This window comes from Euprymna scolopes, chromosome 37, assembly GCF_053919585.1.
Source record: "Euprymna scolopes isolate OS-2025 chromosome 37, ASM5391958v1, whole genome shotgun sequence".
Classification (NCBI taxonomy): Eukaryota; Metazoa; Mollusca; class Cephalopoda; order Sepiida; family Sepiolidae; genus Euprymna; species Euprymna scolopes.
In genome coordinates, this window is record NC_136518.1 from 48,438,250 (window position 1) to 48,462,753 (window position 24,504).

Consider the following 24,504-nt stretch of genomic DNA (forward strand, 5'->3'; position numbering starts at 1 on the left):
TGGACAGACATATGTAAAATCCACATTAACTTTATTCATGTGGAAAAGTAGGCCTCTGACATCATAAAGAAGGGAGATTCTCAATATATTGAGACAGGGTTGAGGTTAGAGACAATCACAGTCACAGATGAGAGTCGGACAGTGACTTAGCAAGAGCTGATGCCCTCTTGGAGGCGAGAAGTGGAGGAAGAGGAGACCATGTAGTTGTAAAGGCTTTAATCCCTGACAATCATCAATCATCCAGCTGGCATGAATAAAGAATCATATATATTTGTAAACTTGTTTCGTCGTCATCGTCGTCATCATAACTGAAAGGTAAATCTGTTTTGTCTATCATCATTTGTAAACGAACTTTGTATAACACCCTCCAAGTATTATCTGTCCCATCCTCCATCATCAGTATAGATGTAAAAGAACTGTATTACACATTCCATTCCTTCAATAATGAATTCACATCTCTTTCAGCTGTTATAACTGTCTCTCTCAGAATATACATGTCATTATCATCCTTTGTTCTGAGTGCCCGATATATACACACTCCAATATGAACCCACTACATAACATAAATAGGCAGGAGGAAAACAGTCAGTCTGGAGTAAGAAGTATTACAATGAGGTATCAAAACAATGAGTCAAATGAGCTGGAACAACAGAAACAGAGAATAATTCAGACAATTCCGAAGAACACATGCTAGCATGCTTTGGATAACTTTAAGAAATTGATCTCCAAACCAACCTATCCCTGGCCAATCCTTAGTATGGACGATATAAAACAATTGCGAATTCAATACTACGTACATGCCATTTTTTTTAGATGTTCTTTTTTTTAATCTACACTGTTTTTTTGTGTGTTTTTTCAATATATTAATGTTTCCACCTAAGGGGAGGGAATTGCATAAACGAATGTGTCCTTTTTAAGATGGCAGCCATTTTAAAACAAATAATTTTGCCACAGACAAATTATTTCCTGGAAAAAATGAAATTGAATTACATTTTTTTTTTCTTCTCAACAAACATTATGCAAAGAGCCACAAGAAAAACTGACAAACCAGAATCAAATATTAATTTTGTAGGAAGAAAGCTATTAATGACAAAGAAATGATCAAGAGACTCACTTTATATTAGATATATTGTTAGTGGAATTACACCCTTTTCATGTTTTCTCTATGCTTTATTCTTGTCACTCATTTCAAATCAATTGCCCCCAAATTAAATCCGTAGAAACCCACCGATCTCGTTGCCTTAGACAATTGCAAATGCTTGATTGTGTTACGTACCATAGTCTCTTCTGATTGTTCAGCAATTTCAATTGTTTCTTGGAGGAACTGAGATTTTGAGACATCACCAATTGCCGCATAACACCTGAAACAAAAGACAAAACTTCTTAATGTCACAAACTAAAATTATTCAAATCAATTGTTTTTAATTTTTTCTGTAGATATAATTATCATTTCATACATTTATAGACACATGAAAACATATTGTGCATCATGAATAGAACTTGGTGATGGTGGTAGTAGTAGTTTGGCAATTAAGCTTCCACAGAAAGTGAAGTACTTAGCTTGATGATTCCCTGCAGGGATGAAACATAGATGCTTCTGTGTAGCTTGATTGCCATAGCTATTCCATACTACTAGCACTATATATATATATATATATATATATATATATATATATATATAGAAAGAGAGAGAGAGAATGAACACATTTGCGAACCGAGTAATGTTGTAAATTTTTTTTTTTTTATTAAATTACTAGCGGTGGGGTGAGGTTTCCTGGCCTTGCCTGATCATAGAATATACGTGAATATATTTTAATTCATGCAGATTTCATATTTATTATTATAAAGCCAATTCTCTATTGAATATTATATTGTACCTAATATATAGTAGTAATTTCAAAAGTTATAAAAAAAAAAAAATGATTTAGGTGCCATCAGCTAGAACTGAACCAAAAACATTTAGTACTCCAGTTGCATCTCTTACTGATGTAACTACCAAAAGATAGGTAAAAAATATTTAACATTAAATGATTTGAAGAAATGAATTGAATTTGGGCATGCACAGAAAGAAGTAAAAATATATTAGTAAGTTTAAATGAACGATTTGCATTTCAACTTGCCGATATATGTATGCGTTATTCATCCATCCAAAGATTTTACTCTTTATAAATCATCCTTGATGTATGATTACCATTTCCTATTCATTTGAGCGTTATGTGACCAATAAATATTTACAGACAGACACACATATATCTACTGTTTTATTTATTTATATAAAAAAATAAAAATCATTTTTATTTCATTTTCTGAGACTTTCAAAAGAATTTCACCTTAATCATAGAAGATTTGTAATATGTGCTTTTTTTTTTTTTAGTGATATTAAGTACATGTGCAATTCCTTTAAAAAAGTTGAATATTTGATCTCTTGGATGGTTGTATTAACGCCAATTCAGGATGATGTATCACATGGTTAACGTATACCACTTCCATCCTTTGAAAGCATTATTAAGATAGCATTGGAAAACTAAGTAACACTGTACATTTTTTTTTAATCATTAAATTAAAAATGAAAATTATTTTTATTCAATTTTCTGTCACTTTTGGTGGAATTCCAAAGAGAGCGAGAGTAAAAGAGGCAGGCAGAGACATTTATATAAATCTGTAGCTTAATTATTTCAAAAGTTATTTATCACATTTCAGTATGCATCTGATCAGCTTTGATACTCCCATTAAAATGCTAATAACAACTGATGCCTTCTCAAACAATCGTCCGACATCATTTGTGATGAAGCTTACGAGATGAACCCATTTCCAAAAAGATCACCCACCTTGTCTTTGCTGAATACCTGGTCTATAATGCATCCTATTTATGACTTACACGTGCACAAATATACATTTAACTAATAGCTGATATTCACATCAATACCCAATAAGATGACAATCATTTGTGAAGATGCAGCAAATCATCTTATATATATTATGGTTACTTACCTCTGAGCGATATGCAATTGTCTTTCTTCCAATGCCAATTTACTAAGTGTTTTCCACATGACTTCAGATTCAGAGGTCAAATCCAGGGTCTCCAGAAAAGCCACGGCTCTAAAATGTTTGAGAATGACAGATTATTTTACAGAACAACAAAAAAAATAAATAAAAACCAGAAAGTTGTTTTGAATTATTACAATTCTACCTAAGAGTAAATCTCTACACATATTCGACAGGTAAATAAATAAGATACGACCTTGTGTCTAATCTTCTGAAAAAGAGTTAAATAAAATAAATATAACATGCAAATTTGGTGGGTAATCAAAAAGAAAAAGAATTTTTTCACTTCACACAAATTTAAGTGGCTTCTGTGATAGAGGCCAGATTTAATTGTGGTGCAAGTAAACTATCATATGTGGACTTTTCTTGTGATATTACCCATTCTGAATCCAGGTGTTACTGGTACTCATTTAAATGGTAAGGAACCTGGTTTTAAAATGTATAGAGGGGGGGGTAATCTGAATGTAGAGTTAGGCAGTAAGATTTATTCACATTACATTTTAATTTCTGCATTTTTGGTATGAGTCGCAGAATTTCTGGAACTTCATGAACAAATTTCTTATATTTATTTATTCATTTGCAGACTATTATCCTCATCTTTATAATTGCTGCCTCACAATGTTTTGTCCAACTATTCCTTTGGCCTTCGTCAGGTGGTAAACCGCAATGGGATAGGAATGTTGAGTCTAAACTGTATCCTCAGTAATTACTGCCTTCCATAGTTGTTGTCGTCTCACCATGCTTTGGCTAACTAAGCCTCTGCCCCGCTTTGGGTAGGATTGAAACTGTGATCTTCAGACAATGCTCAACTGGAACCGTAGAGACTCTGATGATGGAAGACCAGATAAAAAAAAACAAAAAAACTTGCATATATAAGACCAAAACTTCCAACCTTGATTGCCCTTCGAGACCCATGGCACAGTGGATAGAAACATTGAATCTGTGTGGGCGATCTATACATTTTAATTTTGTTTGTAGTAGTGGTGGGACGATTAATCGGAATCGGAATCGTTAATCGTAAGAATCGTGTATTTTGGGAGGTATCGGAATCGGAATCGCATCGTTAAAAAATACCTTAATTTTCCGATTCCTTCATTACGATTCTTTTAGTCTGATGTTGAAAAAAAAGAAAAAAAATTCCTGATATTTCTAACCGCAAGAGAGAAATGTAGCATGTTATAAAAAGAAACCAAAGAAATTCATTATTAACAGGGCAATGCTTAGTGCCCCTCCCTTACAAGGTTCATTCATTCAGATCTATTGTAATCAAAACTACAAAAGAGTTAACTTGAAAAGAAGTATGCAGGTCTCTACATTGCGAGTAAAAATAAAAAAACGCTTATCTTTTTGGCGATTGTTTTTTTTTTACTGACAAATCTTCTAATACTGAATGAAAATGCTTTTTCAACTTATATTTTCTTAAAATAAAACGAGCAAAGTCAAATTATTTAAACAGTAAACGGTTTAATAGAACAATGTACTTTTTTTTCTTTTTTTAAAAGAAGGCTTTTGAAAGAAATATCTCTAAAATGAAATTGATCACGTTGTATTATTTCGCAAAGTTTTGACAGTAGTCGGCTTCTTTTGAAGTTTCAAAAAAATCGACCCCATACCTATCTCTTCCAAACCTAAAGTTATTAAATAACCCCTTCGTTAATTCAAGGGTAATTAATTCAATTCAGTCAAGTTTTTTTTTTTAATCTCATTGAAATAAAATCCATTTTTTTAATTTTTTTCTCCAGAAAGATAAAACCCTGAATTTGATTATATTAAAAGCAGAATAATATAATCTTTTTTCTAGAATTTTAAATTGAAAATTAAAAGTGTTTTGCGCAGTTTTTTGCCGAACGAAAAAGAAATTAATATATATATATATTTAAAAGGTTTTGTAATCAATTAATTTTTATGTCTAAATAATATTTACGATTAATTAAATAATTTCATTTTAAAAAGTATTTATAAATAGAATTTTACTTAAGACTTATAGTTTAGCAATATGGAACCGCATCAACCATGTGTGAATTGAACACAGTCAACCAAAAAAAAAAAATTCAAAAGAAAATGCATATTTGTATTTCATTATGTAAACTTTTATACATTGGTTTCAAAAATTAAATTCTATAAGTTTTTTTTTGTTAACTACCGGTTGGTACAATTTACCGCCCCATCCCTTTATATTTTTTTCTTTTTGTCTTTTTTAGCGGATTTTTTTTTTTTTTTTTTTTACACAGTGATCACCACTTATCAAGGCCCGGAAGCCACTCAGGGATAAGGGTTATTGCAAGTACATTACGTTAGTGTGGAGATTTGATGAAGTGTTTAATTAGGGGGGGGCGGTTCATTAGGAATTTGTTTACATTGGACTTGAAGACATCCAAGTTGTAGTCCGGAGGGAAGCAGGCAGACGGAACAGAGTTCCACAGGCGTGCAGTTCTAAGAAAGAAGCTTTGTTTATGGAATCTATGTTTAGGTTTAGGCACAGATAAAGAGTGGGTGTAATTATTGATAGTGTTTTCTGCAAGACAGGTTTTTCTTGTGAAAGTTTGGCGAGGGGGACCATTGATTAGAGCTCAGTCGAGCACCTGCCATGAAAATAATGATAAAGCAGAGACAAACTCGCAACATCACTTCTGTGAGAAAAAAGTTGTAGGAAAAGAGGCTACGAAGTCTATTTTGAACTCTGTCAAGGCAGGATAAGTCCTTTCTAGCAGCTCCTGCCCAGATGTGGCAACAGTACTCCATCCTTGGACATACGTGGCTCTTATATAGATAGAGAATTGCATCAGTAGTGAGATATCTTCTGGAGCGGTAGAAGGATCCCACCATCTTTCCAGCGACCTTGGCAACAGACTTTATGTACGTGTTCCATTTCAGATCAGGAGTAAAGGTCAAAACCAAAAGCTTGTCAAAACACAGGGCCTCACCCAGACGAGAGCCATCCATCACAATTGATGCCAGCTGGGGATCAGAGCGTTGATGATGTAAGGATAGGAGTTTGGTTTTGGATGCATTAAAGGTAACCAGCCACATCTTCCCCCACTGAACCACGCGCTCGAGATCAGAGGAGAGAGAATCCGAGAGAACTTTGTCATTTACAGCCTTTGATGTGTTGCCGTAAATGGTCGTGTCATCAGCATAGATGTCAACGAATGATTTAAGTATGTGTTTAGGGAGGTCATTGATGTAGATCAGGAAGAGAGTTGGGCCCAGGATTGACCCCTGAGGGACTCCAGCATTTATATTGCAGGCCTCCGATTTTTGTCCATCTACCACTACTCTTATGAGCCTACCGGAGAGAAATGATTTAATGACTGAGAAAACATTTCCAGTTACCGTAGCCGGGAATCTTGTGAAGTAGACCCTTATGCCATACCTTGTCGAAGGCCTTTGATATGTCAAGAGCAATTGCCCTAGAAAGGAAGCCTTTGTCAAGAGATTCACTAATCCTGTGGGATATAACCGTCAGCACATCTGCGGTAGATCTTGCAGAGCGGAAACCATATTGTGTGCCACTAAGAAGGTTATTCCTGCTGAGGTGGTTGACTATTTCTCTATTTAATATGGATTCCAGCAACTTACTCATAACACACAGGAGACTTATTGGTCTGTACTGAGAGGGAGAGGACTTATCACCTGAATTCTTAAATACAGGGCAAACTGATGAGGTCTTCCAGGGGGTCGGAAAGCACTTCTCCTTAAGGCAGCACTTAAATAGTTTCGTAAGTATGGGAGCAAGTTCTGGTTGAAGCTTTTTTAACACTATAATTGGGATGCCATCAGGGCCAGTTGCCTTACTAGAATCTAGGTTCTTGATTAGCTTGGCGACCTCATGCACGGATATTTGTATGTTACCTAGCTTGTTCTGTGTTGTAGGAGGAAATATGGGGAGTTGATGGCCTTCGTCGCATAGGGTAGAATTAGCTGCAAAGTTCTTTGCAAATAGTTTGGCCCTGTCTGACACTGACGAGATGACCTCTGGTCCATTGATAATGGTTGGGATAGAACGCACAACGCCAAAGTCCAAAAAAAGTCTTGCATGGAAACTTTTTGAAGTTGATGAAGATGATGAGTTGAAAGCCATTTGCAAAGTCTGTCAAATTAAAATATCGCGAGGAATAAAACCATCTAACATGACCACAACCAACATGTTAAAACATTTAACGAAGAAGCATCCAAATAAATTGGAGGAGCAAAATAAAAAAGAAAAGGAACAAAAAATGACCAACTAGTCACTCAGAGCAGTTTTATTAGTGAGGGTCGAAATCGCAGTGTCTTTTTTTGCCTACGTCACCATCTAGGTGTCACCAATTTTTTTAACCCTCCTTAACTTCAAAGAGTAAATATAATATATACAACTAAAAAAATAATTTTTAAAAATGCTGATTCTATTCATGAAAAATTCTTTTAACTAGAAATTAAAACTTAGGTAAAGATAGCTGACTGACAGCAACAGGAGCACTGGTTAACTACTGAACCACGTGGAAAGGTGTGGGGGGGGAGGAAAAAAGGAAATTAAATGATGATAATAAATTATGATAACCGTCTTTGAAAGGCAATAAACTCCTAAAATTTACTTCTTTAAAATTTTAGGCGGCACTCCTCGGCGATTTTAAAGCACTCTCTCTCTCCAAAAAAAAAAAATAAAAAAATAAAAATAATTAATTTTTAAGTTTGGGAAAGATATATTTATTATAACCGAATTCTTGTATGAAGACTGGGTCTACTTTATTGGACGTTAATTTGTGAGATAAGTAATTTTTCAATGTTTAGTATGTTTTTAAAGTTTCAATTATCAATTAAATTTTTTTAATTGCGTTTATTTTTCAATTTATTTAAAAAAAAACAGGGTTTTAAATGTATTTTTCAAGGTAACAAGCTTCGAAAGAAGTCTAATAAAAAAAAAAATCACTTAATTTTTAATTTCGACAACCCTGAGAATTTAATTATTAAAAAAATATTGAAATGTGACATTTTTTTATTTAACATTTCTATTAGTTCAATTAATTTTCTTTCAATAATTCATTTCACTCAACAAACTTCACCATTTTTTTTTAAATCTTTTTCTGTAATTTTGGTAATTATCTTTGCTCAATTTTATCTAGTATTTCATTTGTTTTTTATAGTGGTATCATTTTTATATGTGTTCCTTTGATATACCCTATTTCAAAATTAGTTTGGCTAAACTTATTCTTCACGTTAGAAACAACGTGTAAAAGCAATGAAAAAGTAAGAAAAAATAATAGGTGTTTACTACTCCTTGTGAATTATGGAGGTCTGAAGAACTGCCGTCACAAATACAACTATCAATAGCCAAACAAAAAATCGTTTTTGAAATTCCTTTAATTGTAACTTTTCGCTATACCTACCTTTTTGGTATAAAACACAAAAACTTTCGATTAATGGTATTTCTCATACATGGTCGTTAACTTTGGAAAGGTTATTTTGTATCTACAGCGCCATGTCACATGGTATATTGTTTTTTTTTTTTTTCATTACGCACGTTCATTTATAAATTATTAAATTAAATATTTATCTTTTTTATATTTAATTAGTATATATTTTCTTTCTCTTCCGCTATATTTTTTTTATTTAATTCATTAAATCTGTTAATTATGAGGACCAAAATAATGAATCGTGTATATTTATTCTCTAATTTTCTTGTTTTTGTTCTGTTATATAAATTCTATTTTATTTGCTTTTTCTCTGAAGGATAAATTCTATTTTCTTTGAGTTTTTTTTCTGTATTCCAATTAAGTAAAATAAATTTTCTCTAAAATAAATTTTGCTAAGTTTTCCGTTTAGTTTACTATATAATAATTTTATTTAAACCAAAACATGACGGTGTAAACATAAAATATCTCTTCCAAAGTTAGGGAACATATTTGGGAACTACCGACCATAAGTATAAAACTACCTGGTATATTTCAAAGCAATAATTCCCTAGGAATCGGAATCGGAATCGTTAATCAATATTTTCCTGGAATCGGAATCGTATAAAAATTAGGAATCGTCCCAACACTAGTTTGTAGTTTAAAACCAATACACTTTACCATTTTATCTTTAGTAACAGTAATGAAAAATTAAATTTTAAACAAAAACAAAACAAATAATAAACAATTACAAGAATTGTTTTTGTCATTGGAAAGTAAGCACAATTTTCTCAGATTCCGATACCTTAAAAAGTTACAATTTTCCCCGATTCCAATTAATCGTCCCAACATTACTTTGTAATCGACATATAATACAACTTAGCACATAAATTGGTTCATTAAAACATATTTTACTTTTATTTGTTCTAGTACAAATATATGCTTCAGGCTTGTTATATGCAACTTGCTAACAAGTCAGCCATAGACAAAAATTTTATTTGTGCAAAATACTGCCCGATTGCAGAAAGATTTGCGAATTTAATTAATAATTTAGTGGGTGGTATTTTGGAGGCTCATCCAATACAAAAAATAACTTTACTGGGAGTAAAAGGAAAAAAAAAATCACAAATTATTTTTGATGATTTTAATTTTGTAAGCAAATTATTTTTAAGTCAAAAGAAATAACTCATGAAATGATTATTTTCCTTTAATGGACAAGAATATTCAATGAGCAAAGCAAAATGTATCCACTGTAAAAATGTTCTTTTCCAGAATAATTGTTTTGAGAAAGAAATAAACATGAAATAAAATATATTTGTGTTAATAACACAGTAAAAGAAATAAAGAAAAACAAAAAACTAATCTAGTCTAATCAAATATCTGAAAGCTTGGGCCCAACTTCAAAAATCCAGAAAAATAGTGTAATATGTGAGACTAGTGGAGGGAGGGGGTGCTAGGCTTTGCCCGGTCGTAAAATACGCTTGAATATGATATTTTAATATGTCCAGATTTCGTATATATTATTATAGAGTTGTGATTTCAAAAGTAAAAAAAAAAGTATTTGGGTGCCATCAGCTAGAATCAAAATCAAAACTGTAGAATTCAAAGCTGTTGACTGTACCAAAGTGACACGCATATGAAACGATTAAAAATAAACTAAGATGAATGTACAAAATGTATAATGATTTTTTCCATTTTTACCCATTTTTAATCCCTCAAAAACTATTTTAACTGGCTAAAGACCCTTAAAAGAACGGCCCATAAAAAGTTAAATCCTTTGAGGCCCCTAGCGCTGCTCTGAGACTTTTAGTTTTGGAAGAGATAGAGTTTGAAAATACAGAGACAGACAGACAGACATATAGCCTTTTATATATGAGACTTGTAAGATCAGCCATATGTGAATGATGATGATGAGTAGAAGGAGTAAGAAAAGACGAATGAAAGTAGTGGGAGGAAGGGAAGAAGAAGATGGTTTGAATCTTAAAAAACTCACAAGAAATAAGAAATACTTACAAATATATTTTAACTAGCCGGCAACTCTGTATTAAAACCTTGAATAACAACATAGGTTTAACATTAACAAAAACCAACTAAGAATTGTCCTAGTGGTCCTAGATGTTGTATCAAAGTTTACAGTTACCCAAAGGTACTGAGTTCAATCTTGAATGAAAGCAGTGAAAAGTAACATTCAAAACAGAGAATCAGCAACTATGTCCCAGAGCCTAGCTGGAGTCCGAACACGGTACCCCCGTAATAATAATAAAGGGTTGGGTTTGAGACTCCTAACAAAAGGTTCCCCAGTTCGATACAAAACACCTGATGAAGGCTGGAGGGCAAAACGGCCAAAACATTGTGTCTATAACAACCAAGATGAGGAAGTCAGTCCGACAATCTCAATCAATGAAAACACCTCATCTCAAAAATACAGACAATTACTATGATATTTTAATTCATGCACAGTTTGTACTTATTATTATAGAGCCAATTCTCTATTGATTATTATATTGTACCCGTTATATAGTAGTGATTTCAAAAGTTCAATAAATATATATAACTACAATCGAAACCAAAACATATAGCTCTCCAACCTTATTCATTACCATTTGTACTATGTACTTATGCATAAAACTTAATGTTGCAAAAGATATAAAGGTATATTTTCACGTGTAGAAGAGCACTTTAAGTCGACTTATGCTTGCCAAGTGTCGATTCTTTTCAAGTTTGATCCCTTAGCAACTATTTATACTAGATAAAAAACAAATTGAATTTGTTCCATAGGTCCAAATCTCTTATATATGAAGTTTAAAGTCTATATAAACCAAAATTTGACAGGAGTTTGATAGAGACCATTACTCAGATGGACAGATAAACAGACAAGACCACTTTTATATATATATATTAGCAGGTTGCCCAGCATTGCCTGGTCATAATATATGCTTAAATATATATATTTTAATGTATGCAGATTTTGTATTTATTATTATAGAGCGAATAATTTATTGTTATATTGTTTCTGATATATATTGTAACTAGCGGGGGTGCCTGGCGTTACCTGGGTATTTTGAGGTGTGTGTGTTGGGGGAGGAGGGTAGATCAAAACAAAAAAAAATAAAGATGTTAAAATTCTTTAAAAAATCAGAAAAAAAAAAAAAAAAAAAAAAAGAAAAAAAGAAAAACAGCAAACTGGCCGTGTGGTAAAAGAAGAAAAAAAAAGTTTTGGTAGGTCGGTAGGTAGGTAGGATTGAACCCGCAACCTTGAGGCAAAGGTGGAAAAAATCCTGACATGTTACCCGCTCGTCCATGATGGCAGAGTAACAGAAATGTGTTTTAATTTAACAATAAAAACTTAATTAACTGCGTCAGATATATACTCAAGAGTCAAAACAATGATAAGGATTATTTCCTTGTAACAGAACTCTTTAAAATAACTGCTAAATGAAATAAAGAACTATAAAATGGAAAAAAAATTAAGAATGCCACAGTTGTAATGCATCATCTGCATCACCATCATATGTTGGACAGCTTTTAGAAATCAATTTCCAAATTAACCTATCTCTTTTAGTAACCTTGAAAAAAGATTTTTTTGGTCCCCGAAAAAAGAAGGGTGAACCTGTAAATTCACCCTTGTCCGTTCGTCTATTCATCCGTTCGTCTGTCCACACTTTTCTCAATAACTACACCTTGGAATTTTTTGAAATTTTGCACAAACATTAAACATGGTACGAGTAAAAAAGTAACAGAACGGATTTTCCAGGAAAACTCCAGTTGCCACCCTAGGGGTGCCTTTCGGGTCAAAATGGCTCAAATTGACACTTTTGAGCTTATTAAAAAAAATTGATGCGTTGTATTTTTATAAAGCTTTCTGAAAAGTTGTAACTATCTGATTTCTATATAATTTTGTTTGTCTATACTTTTGCGATAACTCTTGAGTGTGCCCTAGGGCTCTTTTAGGGCTAATAAAAACAGTCCATTTTTGGGACTATTTTATCATATTTGTCCAAAATTTTCTGTGTATGTCTATTTAGCATTTTTGCATGGTGGTGAACTCAAATTTAAATATGTTAAGGCCGTGGGGACATTTGGGGTTAAATGAGGGGGGGGGGCAAATGATGGACTCAGTCATTTCTTTTTTTGCATGGTGCAGAACTCAAATTTACATATGTTAAGACCTAAAACTGCACCGTTTTTTTCAATTTCACCAGGGTTTGACGTCCCCTGATCTAAATGAGGGGGGGGGGGCAAATGCTGAACTTAGTCATTTTTTTATGCCTCGTTCACTGTGCACTCAAGGGGGACCATGCATGCTTCACTTGTTTTTCATTGTGATGTGATTATAAAAAGAGAAAGAAATCTGTTTTACCTGACATGATCTCCATCATAGATGGCGGTACCAAATTCTATGAGTCCTTCATCCAAACTGTATGTGACAGTGCTAACCCCTTCATTGACAACCACATCCGTCTTTCCATCTTGCCTCACCAGATCAACAATGTCACCCTGGCAATATAAACAAGCCACAAAGTAAATACTTGAATATTTAAAAATATATATATTTTGTTTTTCATCAAAATGATTTCGTGAATTATGTGAAGGTAGTTTGCTTTTCCACAATATTTTGTATTATTTGGATTATTCAGACTACTAATCTTTGATCTTCTTCAATTCTGCTATTTGTTATCCCTCTCTATCTATATTCTTAGCTTAGTTCTTATTTTCATGTTTCCGTACATCTTTGCAAACTTGGAAATGTTTGGATTAATTAAACCACTATTTTCATCTTGGTTATTATTTTCATAAGGTTTCGGCCAATGTAACCTACAGCTTTCTTCAAATACATATTTTCAGACTTGGGAATCTTCATCTCCATAACCTCTAAAGAATTTGGAACTAAACCCCATTTAATCTCTTACTTAATCCACGGAGATAGATTGTTCTCATTTCACCAGCCATAAGCAAGTAGAAGTGTTGATTATTATGCTATATTTTAGTCATTATTACCTCTAGTAAGGACTGAACCTTTAACTGTTCGCTTTGCATATCTGGGTTGCTATCCTGCACTCATTCACAATCACTAACTTAATCACTATTGACATAGATAAGGGTTAATGTTAGTGGTAAAGTTACAGTTTTTATTATTTACATAGAGAAAGGAAGTCTGCTAATATCCATATTTACGAAATATTAAAATAATAATAGGAAGATGAAGTAAGAAGTGATTTTGAGAAATAGAATAAGAAAAAGAAAGAAAATCTGGGTGATGTTCTTTATATGATAACGGGTGCAATATGTAACAAGATTAATGTATATATGTTCTGAAATTACATTACACAGGATATGCAGATAAGAATATTTCATTTTAATCAATGGAGGTAAAATAATATCATGCAGGTCAGCACGCATAAAAACAAAATAGAACATGTTGCTTTATTTAGAAAAACAAATAAGAATAGAAATTGCAATAGTATAGTCATCTCTATGTAAACCTTTTACAAAGTGAAAAAAATATGACATATGCAAATGACCAAGCTGGCTGTGCGAAATGACATCACACCAAAGACAAAAGGACGCAAGTGGTTGGAGAAGCAGTGGTGTTCGAGATGTGACTAGACAAACAACGTGTTCAAGTCATGGCTGGAAAAATAATAACAAGTGACGTGTAGATGATGAAAGCATCTTAAAAAGACATGTCGATGCAAGAAATAAACTGTTTAAAACAAGATGCAAGTTGTTGTAAATAACAAAAATAAATGACATTTGTTAAAAAAATGAAAAGATGCTGAGTTGAATTTCTTTACTTTCCTGTTTCTTTGCGAGATTTTTATCTACAACGTATTGGGTCCATTAAAATGTTACAAAAGATTATTCTGAACTGTTAAAAGAAGCTGTACAACGTTACAAATCATTAATTACTATTTTTTATCTTTTAGTATCTATGATATATTACTTCTCATCTTATAGTAACTACTAGCCTGGGTGCCTGGCATTTGGAGGTGTGTGTCGAGCAAAAAAACACATGACATCTTTGCCGTTGAGTCCATCGCCAAACTGGAAGTGACGAAGGTTTAAATTAAGGCTAATCAATCAAAAACTTTGGGGGGGGGTGACTTTAAAAAATATTGGCAAAAAAAAGTGACCCCTCCCTGTAGAAAAGTGCCCAGTTAAGGGTGAAGGAATTAATGTTTTTAGCCAATTTTTCAATATTTGTCAAAGGGTCGAGCTTCAAAACGATACCAACCTTGTGAAAATCCGTCGCCTCTGTCGAAAGTTTTAGGCAGAAATACATACATACATACATACATTTAAACAGACAGGTGAGATTTATATTATAGATGATATTACTTTTCATCTTATAGTATCTATGATATTAGAGGTAAAGCTGTGAATACACAAATTTCAAGATTCTGGTGCTAAAATTAAGGGTTTCTTTTTCAGCAATAAAAAGATATGAAGAATGAAAAAATGGGGAGATTACTTTGAAATAGAACAGGTGTCCATCTTGAACTTAGGTTAATCTCGGTTCTCTGATGTTCAAATGACAAAAGTTTCTTTCCTTATTTACCCTCCCCCACCTTTTTTGCAACAGAGTGTGTAGGGAGGGGTGTAGAGAAACCAATCATATGTTTTATTCTTTTTTGTATTTTTACCTATTATAGTTACACAGTTGTGTTTAAATAAACATCATTTCTCATCAGTTATTTGAAATGCTTTAAAGTGTGTTCCACATAGATGCCGATTACACAACAATACATGATAGATGACTTCAAACATAGAGGGTTTCAATTGATCATTATCTGTTCTTAACAGGTGGAAGAAGTGAAACGGCAACAGGCAGAAAAGTGTAGTATCTGTTCTGATGCTATACATAGTTTAATGTGTCTTCAATCAGTGAAGGAGAAGTTATTTTAGGCAGAGACAAGTTTTTATTTTTGTTCCAATCCAGAACACCCCCTTTTGGGGAGCTGGAATTTCCTCACATTAAAAACTAACCAGGTATCTACCTCTGTCTTAGTGAGGAAGTAAGTAAATAGGAACAAACAGGAAAAGATGGAAATCATTCATAAAACATTTCACCTTAATTAAAAGGAAAAGTTGGAAATCATTCATAAAACATTTCACCTTAATTAAAAGGAAAAGTTGAAAATCATTCATAAAACATTTCACCTTAATTAAAAGGAAAAGTTGGAAATCATTCATAAAACATTTCACCTTAATTAAAAGGAAAAGTTGGAAATCATTCATAAAACATTTCACCTTAATTAAAAGGAAAAGTTGGAAATCATTCATAAAACATTTCACCTTAATTAAAAGGAAAAGTTGGAAATCATTCATAAAACATTTCACCTTAATTAAAAGGAAAAGTTGGAAATCATTCATAAAACATTTCACCTTAATTAAAAGGAAAAGTTGGAAATCATTCATAAAACATTTCACCTTAATTAAAAGGAAAAGTTGGAAATCATTCATAAAACATTTCACCTTAATTAAAAGGAAAAGTTGGAAATCATTCATAAAACATTTCACCTTAATTAAGAGGAAAAGTTGGAAATCATTCATAAAACATTTCACCTTAATTAAAAGGAAAAGTTGGAAATCATTCATAAAACATTTCACCTTAATTAAAAGGAAAAGTTGGAAATCATTCATAAAACATTTCACCTTAATTAAAAGGAAAAGTTGGAAATCATTCATAAAACATTTCACCTTAATATGAGATACAAAGATAAAAAATGAAAACAATGGAAAAATTTAAGCAACACAGGCAAGCCAAAAATCCCTTTGGTCATAAAAGGAAAAAAGAATGGAAGGATTTAATATTTACCTTGATAGCAAACATGGTCACCTTTTGAGGCGCTTCAATGTTGTACCAAATGCACAAGTTGCCACGATTTTGAGCAACTACAATATCACTTCCTGGAACCCACTAAAAAGAAGAAAAAAATTCCATTCAAACATTAATAAAAGCAAACAAAAATTTATACACACATCCACATTTACACTGCTTTTCATATTAAATAAAGTTGAAAGAATAGACAATTTGGTTGAGGAAAGTGCTCTATATAACAGAGCAAAATTGGAAAAGGTGACAAAGTACCAAAGACTTGCATATGACAAAAAATGCACACACACACACACACACACACACAAACCTAGAATCACAAAAATATATCTCAGTTATAATAGGAGTTAAAGGTTTCATAAAGAATTTGAAACAATTTGAATAAGAAAATAATGACGTTAACTTAGCATTGATGCAATGTTTTCCCATAAAAATAATGGAATACTTTTCAATTATAAGTATAATATATAAACAAAAATAAAACACTAAAATAAACAAACAAATAAAATTATTTATAATCCAATACAATTACCACTACAGGGTCCTTGACTCAGTTGGGTAGCTTGCTAGATCCAATCACTGAGATCCCTGTTTTGAATATGACTAGGTTTAGTTGCACTGGTGAATCACAGAGATGATAAAACATGTTTGTAGATAAATGTATTTTAGTCTTTTGTGTTATATGCAGAATCTGTTGCTTTCTGATTCAAATGTTTTAACTGCTGTTTGTTTTATCCAGTGTGTATTATAAAAAATACACACAAAAAAACTACTTATACAGCATCATTCTTACTTACATTAAACCAATATTTATCTCCATCCTGCACACTATATATATATATATATATATTGTTGCAATATTTTGGGTTGATAATGGGGGTATGATCCCACACAGTCGGACGATTCTATTTATAAAGGATGCTGCTAAAAACTGACGAATCAAATTAATTAACGTTCTGCTACCAACCAATCAGAAACCAGAATTGCTTCATAAATATTAAACCTTTTCTGGAGCAATTTCACATGTTCTTTTCCCGGGTTTCAACACGGTAAGAATATTTTGTTCTGTGGAACTGTCTACAACAAACAAATCACCTACCAGGACTTGTGTGTAACAGCGAACCATCCGAAACTGTTCTGAAACTCAAAATGGCTTACACTTCTATATATATATATATATATATATATATATATATATATATATATATATGCATAAATAAATGAAAAACAATTTCGATTTTACTGTCTCTGGATTTTCCACTCGTCACTGATTTGAACATCCATTCACGTGAAATTATTTTTCATTTTTTTCCCACTCTCTCTGTTTTTCATTTTTACGCTAGTATGATCCGCTTCATACTTGCAGTTTCATCAAATACTTTACAAGGAAAATCTTATTCCACATTTTGCTAATTCCCCTCCTCTGATGAGAAGAAAAGTATTTCTTTCGAAACTCCCTAGATTAAGGAAAATTCGTTTTGTGTTTCCTTCCCAAAAAATAAATATGTTTTTAACTCTTTTTAAGTGTTTTTCAACATATTATTGTACTTATATATAAGTGAACTTGTCTGTTTGATGTAAATTCTCTAACAAACTCCTCTTTCAATTTTTAGTCTGCAGACTTGCAGCTTGATATATAGGTGATTCATATATATATATATATATATATATATATATATATATACACACACACACAGTAATAGAAACAAATTTGATTGGGTCTTTAACCAGTAAAAATAGCTGCTAAATGGTCAAAATTTAAAAATATTGGAACTTGCACTTTCGTACTTTTATGTATTATACGGAATATGTTGCTTTCTGATTCAAATGTTTTAATTGTTGCTTATCTTATCCGATGTGTATACAAATAATCACAAACAAATACAATAAAAGACCTACTTCCACTGTATCATTCTTACTTTCACCGAGTTGACTAGTTAGTAGGTGGACTACTTTTAACTGGGCTCATAATACATGTCACATGACTAACATATACAAGATTTTGCAAAAGTATCTGCAAAGTATTCTTGGAAAACCAAATTTAAAAAAAAATCCAAATAATTCCACTTGAAGGAATAACCCAAATCCTTAAAATATTAGTCTCTAAATAGGAATCGATGGCTTCATATTTGGAAGAATGACCTGTCCTTATACTAGTGAAAATAAAAATAAAATTGACATAAGGAATGAAATATACATTGTTCAAAGTAGAATGTTATAATATATCAGTATAAGGTAAAAATAAAAAGACAGAAGAATCACTAGGCTTGTGAAAAAGAACTTAAAAACTACCTGGAGAATATACCTGATGAACCAAGTATGAAAAGCGTTGTAAAAATAATGCCTTCTATAGTTTTATTCTACTTGAATGGAACAGAGGGGATTGCAAATTGAATTGTTATGATGACTGAACTTATTCATTCATAACCTGAAAGATCATCTCTCTGTTGCAGATACTGACAGTGTGAAACTAAGAAAGAAACCCAGAGTGATGGATGTGCATCAGAAGCAAAGATGTGTCATTGAATTCTTTCATACAGAAAAAATTGAACCAATCAATATTCACCGGCACCTGTTGAACTTTTACAAAGCTGATGCAGTATCTTTAATTGGAAGCCATGTTTAATTTCAGAAGAGTTTCCGATGGGTAGTTATTCTATACAATTCCTGGAGATGAAGAATTTTCAGTGGGTAGTTGTTCCGTACAGGTCCTGAACTTTATAATTTTGCAAGCAAAGAGCAAAAGATCCTTCTCGTGTTGACATGAAAATATTATGTGCTTGAATGTTAAAAGATTCAATTTTTAAGTAGCAGTTCTGGTTTATGATTGGTTGCTAGCAGAACATGGTTTAATTTGATTCGTCAGTTCCTATGGGCAATGTTTATAAATAGAATCTCCAAACTTTCAGGGATCATACCCCCTATTACATATCAAAATATTCTAACACAGTTCATGTCACTATTATTAGGAGATGGGTTTGTTGATTTCAGAGTAGTGCTAGATGTAAGTGACTAAGTGCACTTTGGACATCCATACACAGCCACTATGTCAAAAGTGCATTGAGAATGGGGGTGACTATATAGAAAAATGGATTCTGGAACACAAAAGGTCGCTTCTTTAAATCATACCATTCCTGTCTTTATAGCTCTTCAATTTTTTTTTCTTAAAAAATAGGGTGCATTATTTTGGATCAACCCTCATACAAGAGAGATACAAACAGCGTGGTTAAAAAGATGGTTTGAATCCTAAAAAGATCTCTCAGTTGAAGCATCTGAAATAGCGGGTAAATTTCATCCTGCAAGATCAACTGCTGATGTGCTGACTGCAATTAAGGAAAAGATCACACAGCGTTGGAGTCAGCTATCGTTGTTAAGCAAAATCACATGTATTATCACCCAGAAAGTATCTCACATCTGATGCAACCCTCTACCTGTATAAGTCAAATATGTGCTGAAATGAAGTACTGCTGCCACATCTGTGGAGATGCTGTTCAGGACACTCTTTCCTACCTCGAGTGCAAAACATGTAGGTTGGAATAGGAAAAAGAAAGGATAATAGTGAAGAAACAGTTGGATTTACATACATAGATTTATTCTCAGAGAACCAAAAATAAAATAGAGATACAATATGGTAATGAATATGATATATGCAACTATAAAATTATTGAAATAATTATTATGGAAAGACTACATTAATATCCGCTATAATTAGGTATCCCAAACTGGCCTAGTTTAGGTGCGAAAACTAGTAAATAAAGTAAAATTTCCCTTAACTTCAACTTGCGATATCTCGTTTGTTTTTTGGGTTATTTTGATATGGTTTTGATTTAAATAAAATTTAATCTTTTGTCTTTATAGATATATAATTCTTTTTCTTGTGTCTTTAATAGTTTTTTTTTTCAGGATTTTTCAAGTTATGCCTCTAATTTTGGTAAATGTCGCTTTATTTTTTACACAAAAAAAATGTTGATGTTTTTCAAATTTGTTGCGCTTCATATTGTGAGTCTCTAAGTATATAAAAATGGTATCATTTTAAAGAAAAAAGGTCACTTAATAACATGGTGAGGTTATTAAAAGGTTATAAGTGGTTTTTCTAAAAAAAATCCAACTTGAAAACTTCAGTGAAAGAAACATGAAAGAAATTTTATAGTAAGAATTCCGAAAAAGGCATCATTTTGTAGAGGAATATCTCCTCTTTAATAATCTGTTGGTGTCATGTTTATGGCCCCATAAATCAAGGAGCGCACACTAATAAAAGTTGGGGTACCTACAGAGATTTTCAACTTAATGCCAGAGAGACCAATTATCAACTCTCAGCTAGCCAGTAGCCACACAGCAGCACAACGTACTGACTGACTAAAAAACATAAACAAACAACTCGTTTCACTATGGACTTACCAAAGTTCTTAGGTGAGTTTGTTTTTTCTTTATTATTTAAAAGTTATAGAAAGATATTTTTTTAATTAATATTTTTAGAACGTCATTAAAAAAAATGAAAATTTACAATTTAAAAAATAATGCCAGTTTATTTTCTATAGCTTTTTTCAAACTTTCATATGTTCTTTCATCGCTTTCTCCTTCGGTTACGGTTGGATAAACTTCAGCATTGTTAGATTATTTTAATTAAATTAATTAATAAAACCGTGTACAAAACATTTTTAGTTGTGTGGGACTGACGGAAACTTTTATTTTTTTCGGTTGGATAAACTTTAGCATTGTTAAATTATTTTAATTAAATTCATAAACAAAACGTTCGGCTAGTGACTTATGACGATAAAGTATATGTTTTTGTTATTGTTCAGAAACATAAGTTTTTTTAATTATAAAAAAAAAAAAGAGAATTAAAAAAAAATTATTTAAAATAAATTACTTAAAATAAGCATTATTTATTTACTAATTTTTTGTTTCTTTGTTTTGGATTCGTAAAACATGTCAACATTTACGCTTTGTAGAAAAAAACTGACTAAATATAAAAACTCAGTTCCAAGGCTATATATTAGCAAATATATTAAATTATTTTGTCCTAAAATTTGAAAATAATTACATAAAAACTTTTTATGTCAGCATTAACAGAAATTGTGACAGAACGCATATTAATTTTTTTTTTGTCACCCGTACATACACTCATAAACAATAAAAGTAGTTGCAGGACAGAATGGCTGGCATTCTGCAGCAAAGAAGGGTACCAATCTCAAATCACAAGTTATCGGGCAAATAGGTTTAATTCTCTATTTGAAAATGCCCTGGCAATATATCACTATAAAGAGCACATAAAATTATTTTTATCTGTGTTTGCAACATCTTGTCAGTGGAAATAAAGTTCAACTGGAAGCTGCTCTCTCTGACTACTTGAAAAGAAATCCAATTGATTCATCTCCACCTCCACCAAAGCAACAAAAAATGTCTTCCGTAAGTGAATCTGCTGAACATTCAGATAACTCCTGCAGTTGTGATGAAGATCCATCTCAGGATATCTTCAGTTATGAACATCAAGGACAATGGGTAGCTGTCTACTATGACACCAACTTTTACATTGGCCAAGTCATTGATATTATATCTGCATCCAGCGCTGTAGTAAAATTTTTAATGCAAACAAAAAGTAGAAAAGATTATTTTCGATGGCCTTTATCAGATGACATTGCACAAGTAGAGTCAGCATTTGTCTACAGATGGGATTTTGAGGTAATGCCAGTTTCAAGTGATGGTGGGATTTGGAGGGTTCCTGAGATATCTACCATAGCAGAAGCCTATGAAAGAATTCTGAGAGAAGATCGATAAGAAAGGAATTGTCGTAAGACCTAAAATATCTTTCTTACTTGTTTTTTAAGTTGAAAGTTTTTCAATGTTTAAAAAAATTTGTGCCTTTTTTTTGTATAAAAAATTTCTAAATATTATTATCGTCGGTGCTTTTTTGGCGAGTTTAAATTTCCCAAAGTAAAAGTATTTCTGTGGCAAAAAGTTTTGTATTAGAAACAAGACAACCATTTTTTTTAATTCCTCACCCCAAAATTAGTAAAGTTGCAGAGTTTCAAGCTTCTACCACCAATGGTTACAGTTTTATAGCAATTTCAGTAACGTATACTTTTGACTCATTTTTTTTACCTTTTTTTGCCCTTTTTACAAAATTGCCTGTTTGACTGCTTTTACATGGTCCACAATTGAGTGGTTTTATCAATTTATAATTAAAAGAAAGAATTATCTTGATCTCCAATGTGTTTTGAATCATACTAAGAAGATTCAATACATTAGCTATTAAAATGAAATTGATATGAACAGTTAAAGTTGCCTTTCCGTGTCGTATTTTCACTGTTTTCACGTTGATAGAGGGATTTTGCCTAGTGTTTAAGTTGGTTTCATCTAATATTTATTGCCTAAATTTGTATTAATTTTCATCTACTACAAGATGACATTACATTTATAAGGATTTTTCACTTGTTAGTAGCTTACATTTTTAGTTATAGACTATGAAATTTGGCTTCTCGGCCACGATAGCAAATTTCAACTTTCCGACAAACTTTGAATGATCATAACTTGATGGCTAATTGACCTACCAAAATAAATTTGGTATTTTTGTAAATGGTTTACAAAAATCTACATGCCCACATTACTTTTTTTTAGATATGATAAAAATAAAATTTTGGTTTGGGATACCTACTATAATTGATAAAGTAATGTATTGCATAGATCAGAGAATAGAGAATTTGCATGAACGATATTATAAGAAAATCTGCATTAGGATGCTGTTTCCAAGACACAAGCAAAAGAAATATTTCAAGAATATCCTCAAAGACAAGCTAAAAGCCTTTAGTATAACTGTGGAAAAATGGAAGAGTGTGGCTTTCATGCCATTGGTTTTGCAAAAGCAGGTCTATGATAAATGTGGGAGGTTTGATTCTTGAGCTGTACTCTGTGAAAGCCATCTGTGTAGAATTTCTCATTTCAACACTACTATATTTAATGTTACTATTTCAGCATGACCATGTGTGTGTATGATGAAACCTGTCTGCCAGGGATGATCTACTTAGTCAAAAACAGAGTAATATCATTCTAATTTGCTTACGTGGGTCGTGTGGTTAAATTCAACTGCTTTAAATTCAACACACTGCTGTAAAATACTTGTCCAAATCCAATACTTGCTACTCCAACGTCCACATCCAATACTTGCTACTCCAACGTCCAAATCCAATACTTGCTACTCCAACATCCACATCCAATACTTGCTACCCCAACATCCAAACATCCAAATCCAATACTTGCTACTCCAACATCCAAATCCAATACTTGCTACTCCAACATCCACATCCAATACTTGCTACCCCAACATCCAAATCCAATACTTGCTACTCCAACCTCTAAATCCAAGACTTGGTACCCCAACGTCCAAATCCAATGCTTGCTACTCCAACGTCCAAATCCAATGCTTGCTACTCCAACGTCCACATCCAATACTTGCTACTCCAACGTCCACATCCAATACTTGCTACTCCAATGTCCACATCCAATACTTGCTACTCCAACATCCACATCCAATACTTGCTACTCCAACATCCAAATCCAATACTTGCTACTCCAACATCCAAATCCAATACTTGCTACTCCAACGTCCACATCCAATACTTGCTACCCCAACATCCAAATCCAATACTTGCTACTCCAACATCCAAATCCAATACTTGCTACTCCAACGTCCACATCCAATACTTGCTACCTCAACATCCAAATCCCATACTTGCTACCCCAACCTCTAAATCCAAGACTTGCTTTCCTCCACGTCCAAGTCCTATACTTGCTACGCCAATGTCCAAGTCCAATACTTGCTACTCCAATGTTCAAATTCAATACTTGCTGATTTATACCAAAAAGTATAAAATATATAAAAGTAAAAATTTTTTTATTTTACCATATAGATCGATCCCTTAAAGCAGTTCTTTCAAGGGAGATAATTCTGCCATTACAAAACTAGTCACACTTGTCACATCCGGGAATTAATTACTTTCTTTGTAAACAAATCCTGATGTTTATAAAAAGAAAATGTTTCAAAATAGACCTACCTGGACATAAGAACAGTAATTCAAGATAGCCACTCTTTGCTGTTCATCGATGTTGAAAAGATTTAACTGAAATTATTCAAAGACAGAAATTATTTATCATTTCAAAGAAAAAAGAAAATAGATAAAATTATTGATTCATGGATATAACCTTTGAAGTTAAAACTACAATGCATTGATAGTTCCTATTTCTTACTATATAAGT

The 24,504-nt window shown here is 32.3% G+C and overlaps 1 protein-coding gene across 1 annotated transcript in view; it reads right to left on the reverse strand.

The window, feature by feature from the left end:
• Positions 1 to 24,504, reverse strand: part of LOC145261148 (intraflagellar transport protein 172 homolog) — a 265,859-nt gene that overhangs the window by 130,292 nt on the left and 111,063 nt on the right. Inside the window, exons 16-20 of the mRNA XM_080119448.1 lie at positions 24,303 to 24,368; positions 16,234 to 16,335; positions 12,775 to 12,911; positions 2,992 to 3,099; positions 1,277 to 1,361 (exon numbers count right to left, since the gene is read on the reverse strand). Coding sequence (XP_079975574.1) covers positions 1,277 to 1,361; positions 2,992 to 3,099; positions 12,775 to 12,911; positions 16,234 to 16,335; positions 24,303 to 24,368 — 498 coding nt within the window. The remainder of the gene's footprint in view (positions 1 to 1,276; positions 1,362 to 2,991; positions 3,100 to 12,774; positions 12,912 to 16,233; positions 16,336 to 24,302; positions 24,369 to 24,504) is intronic.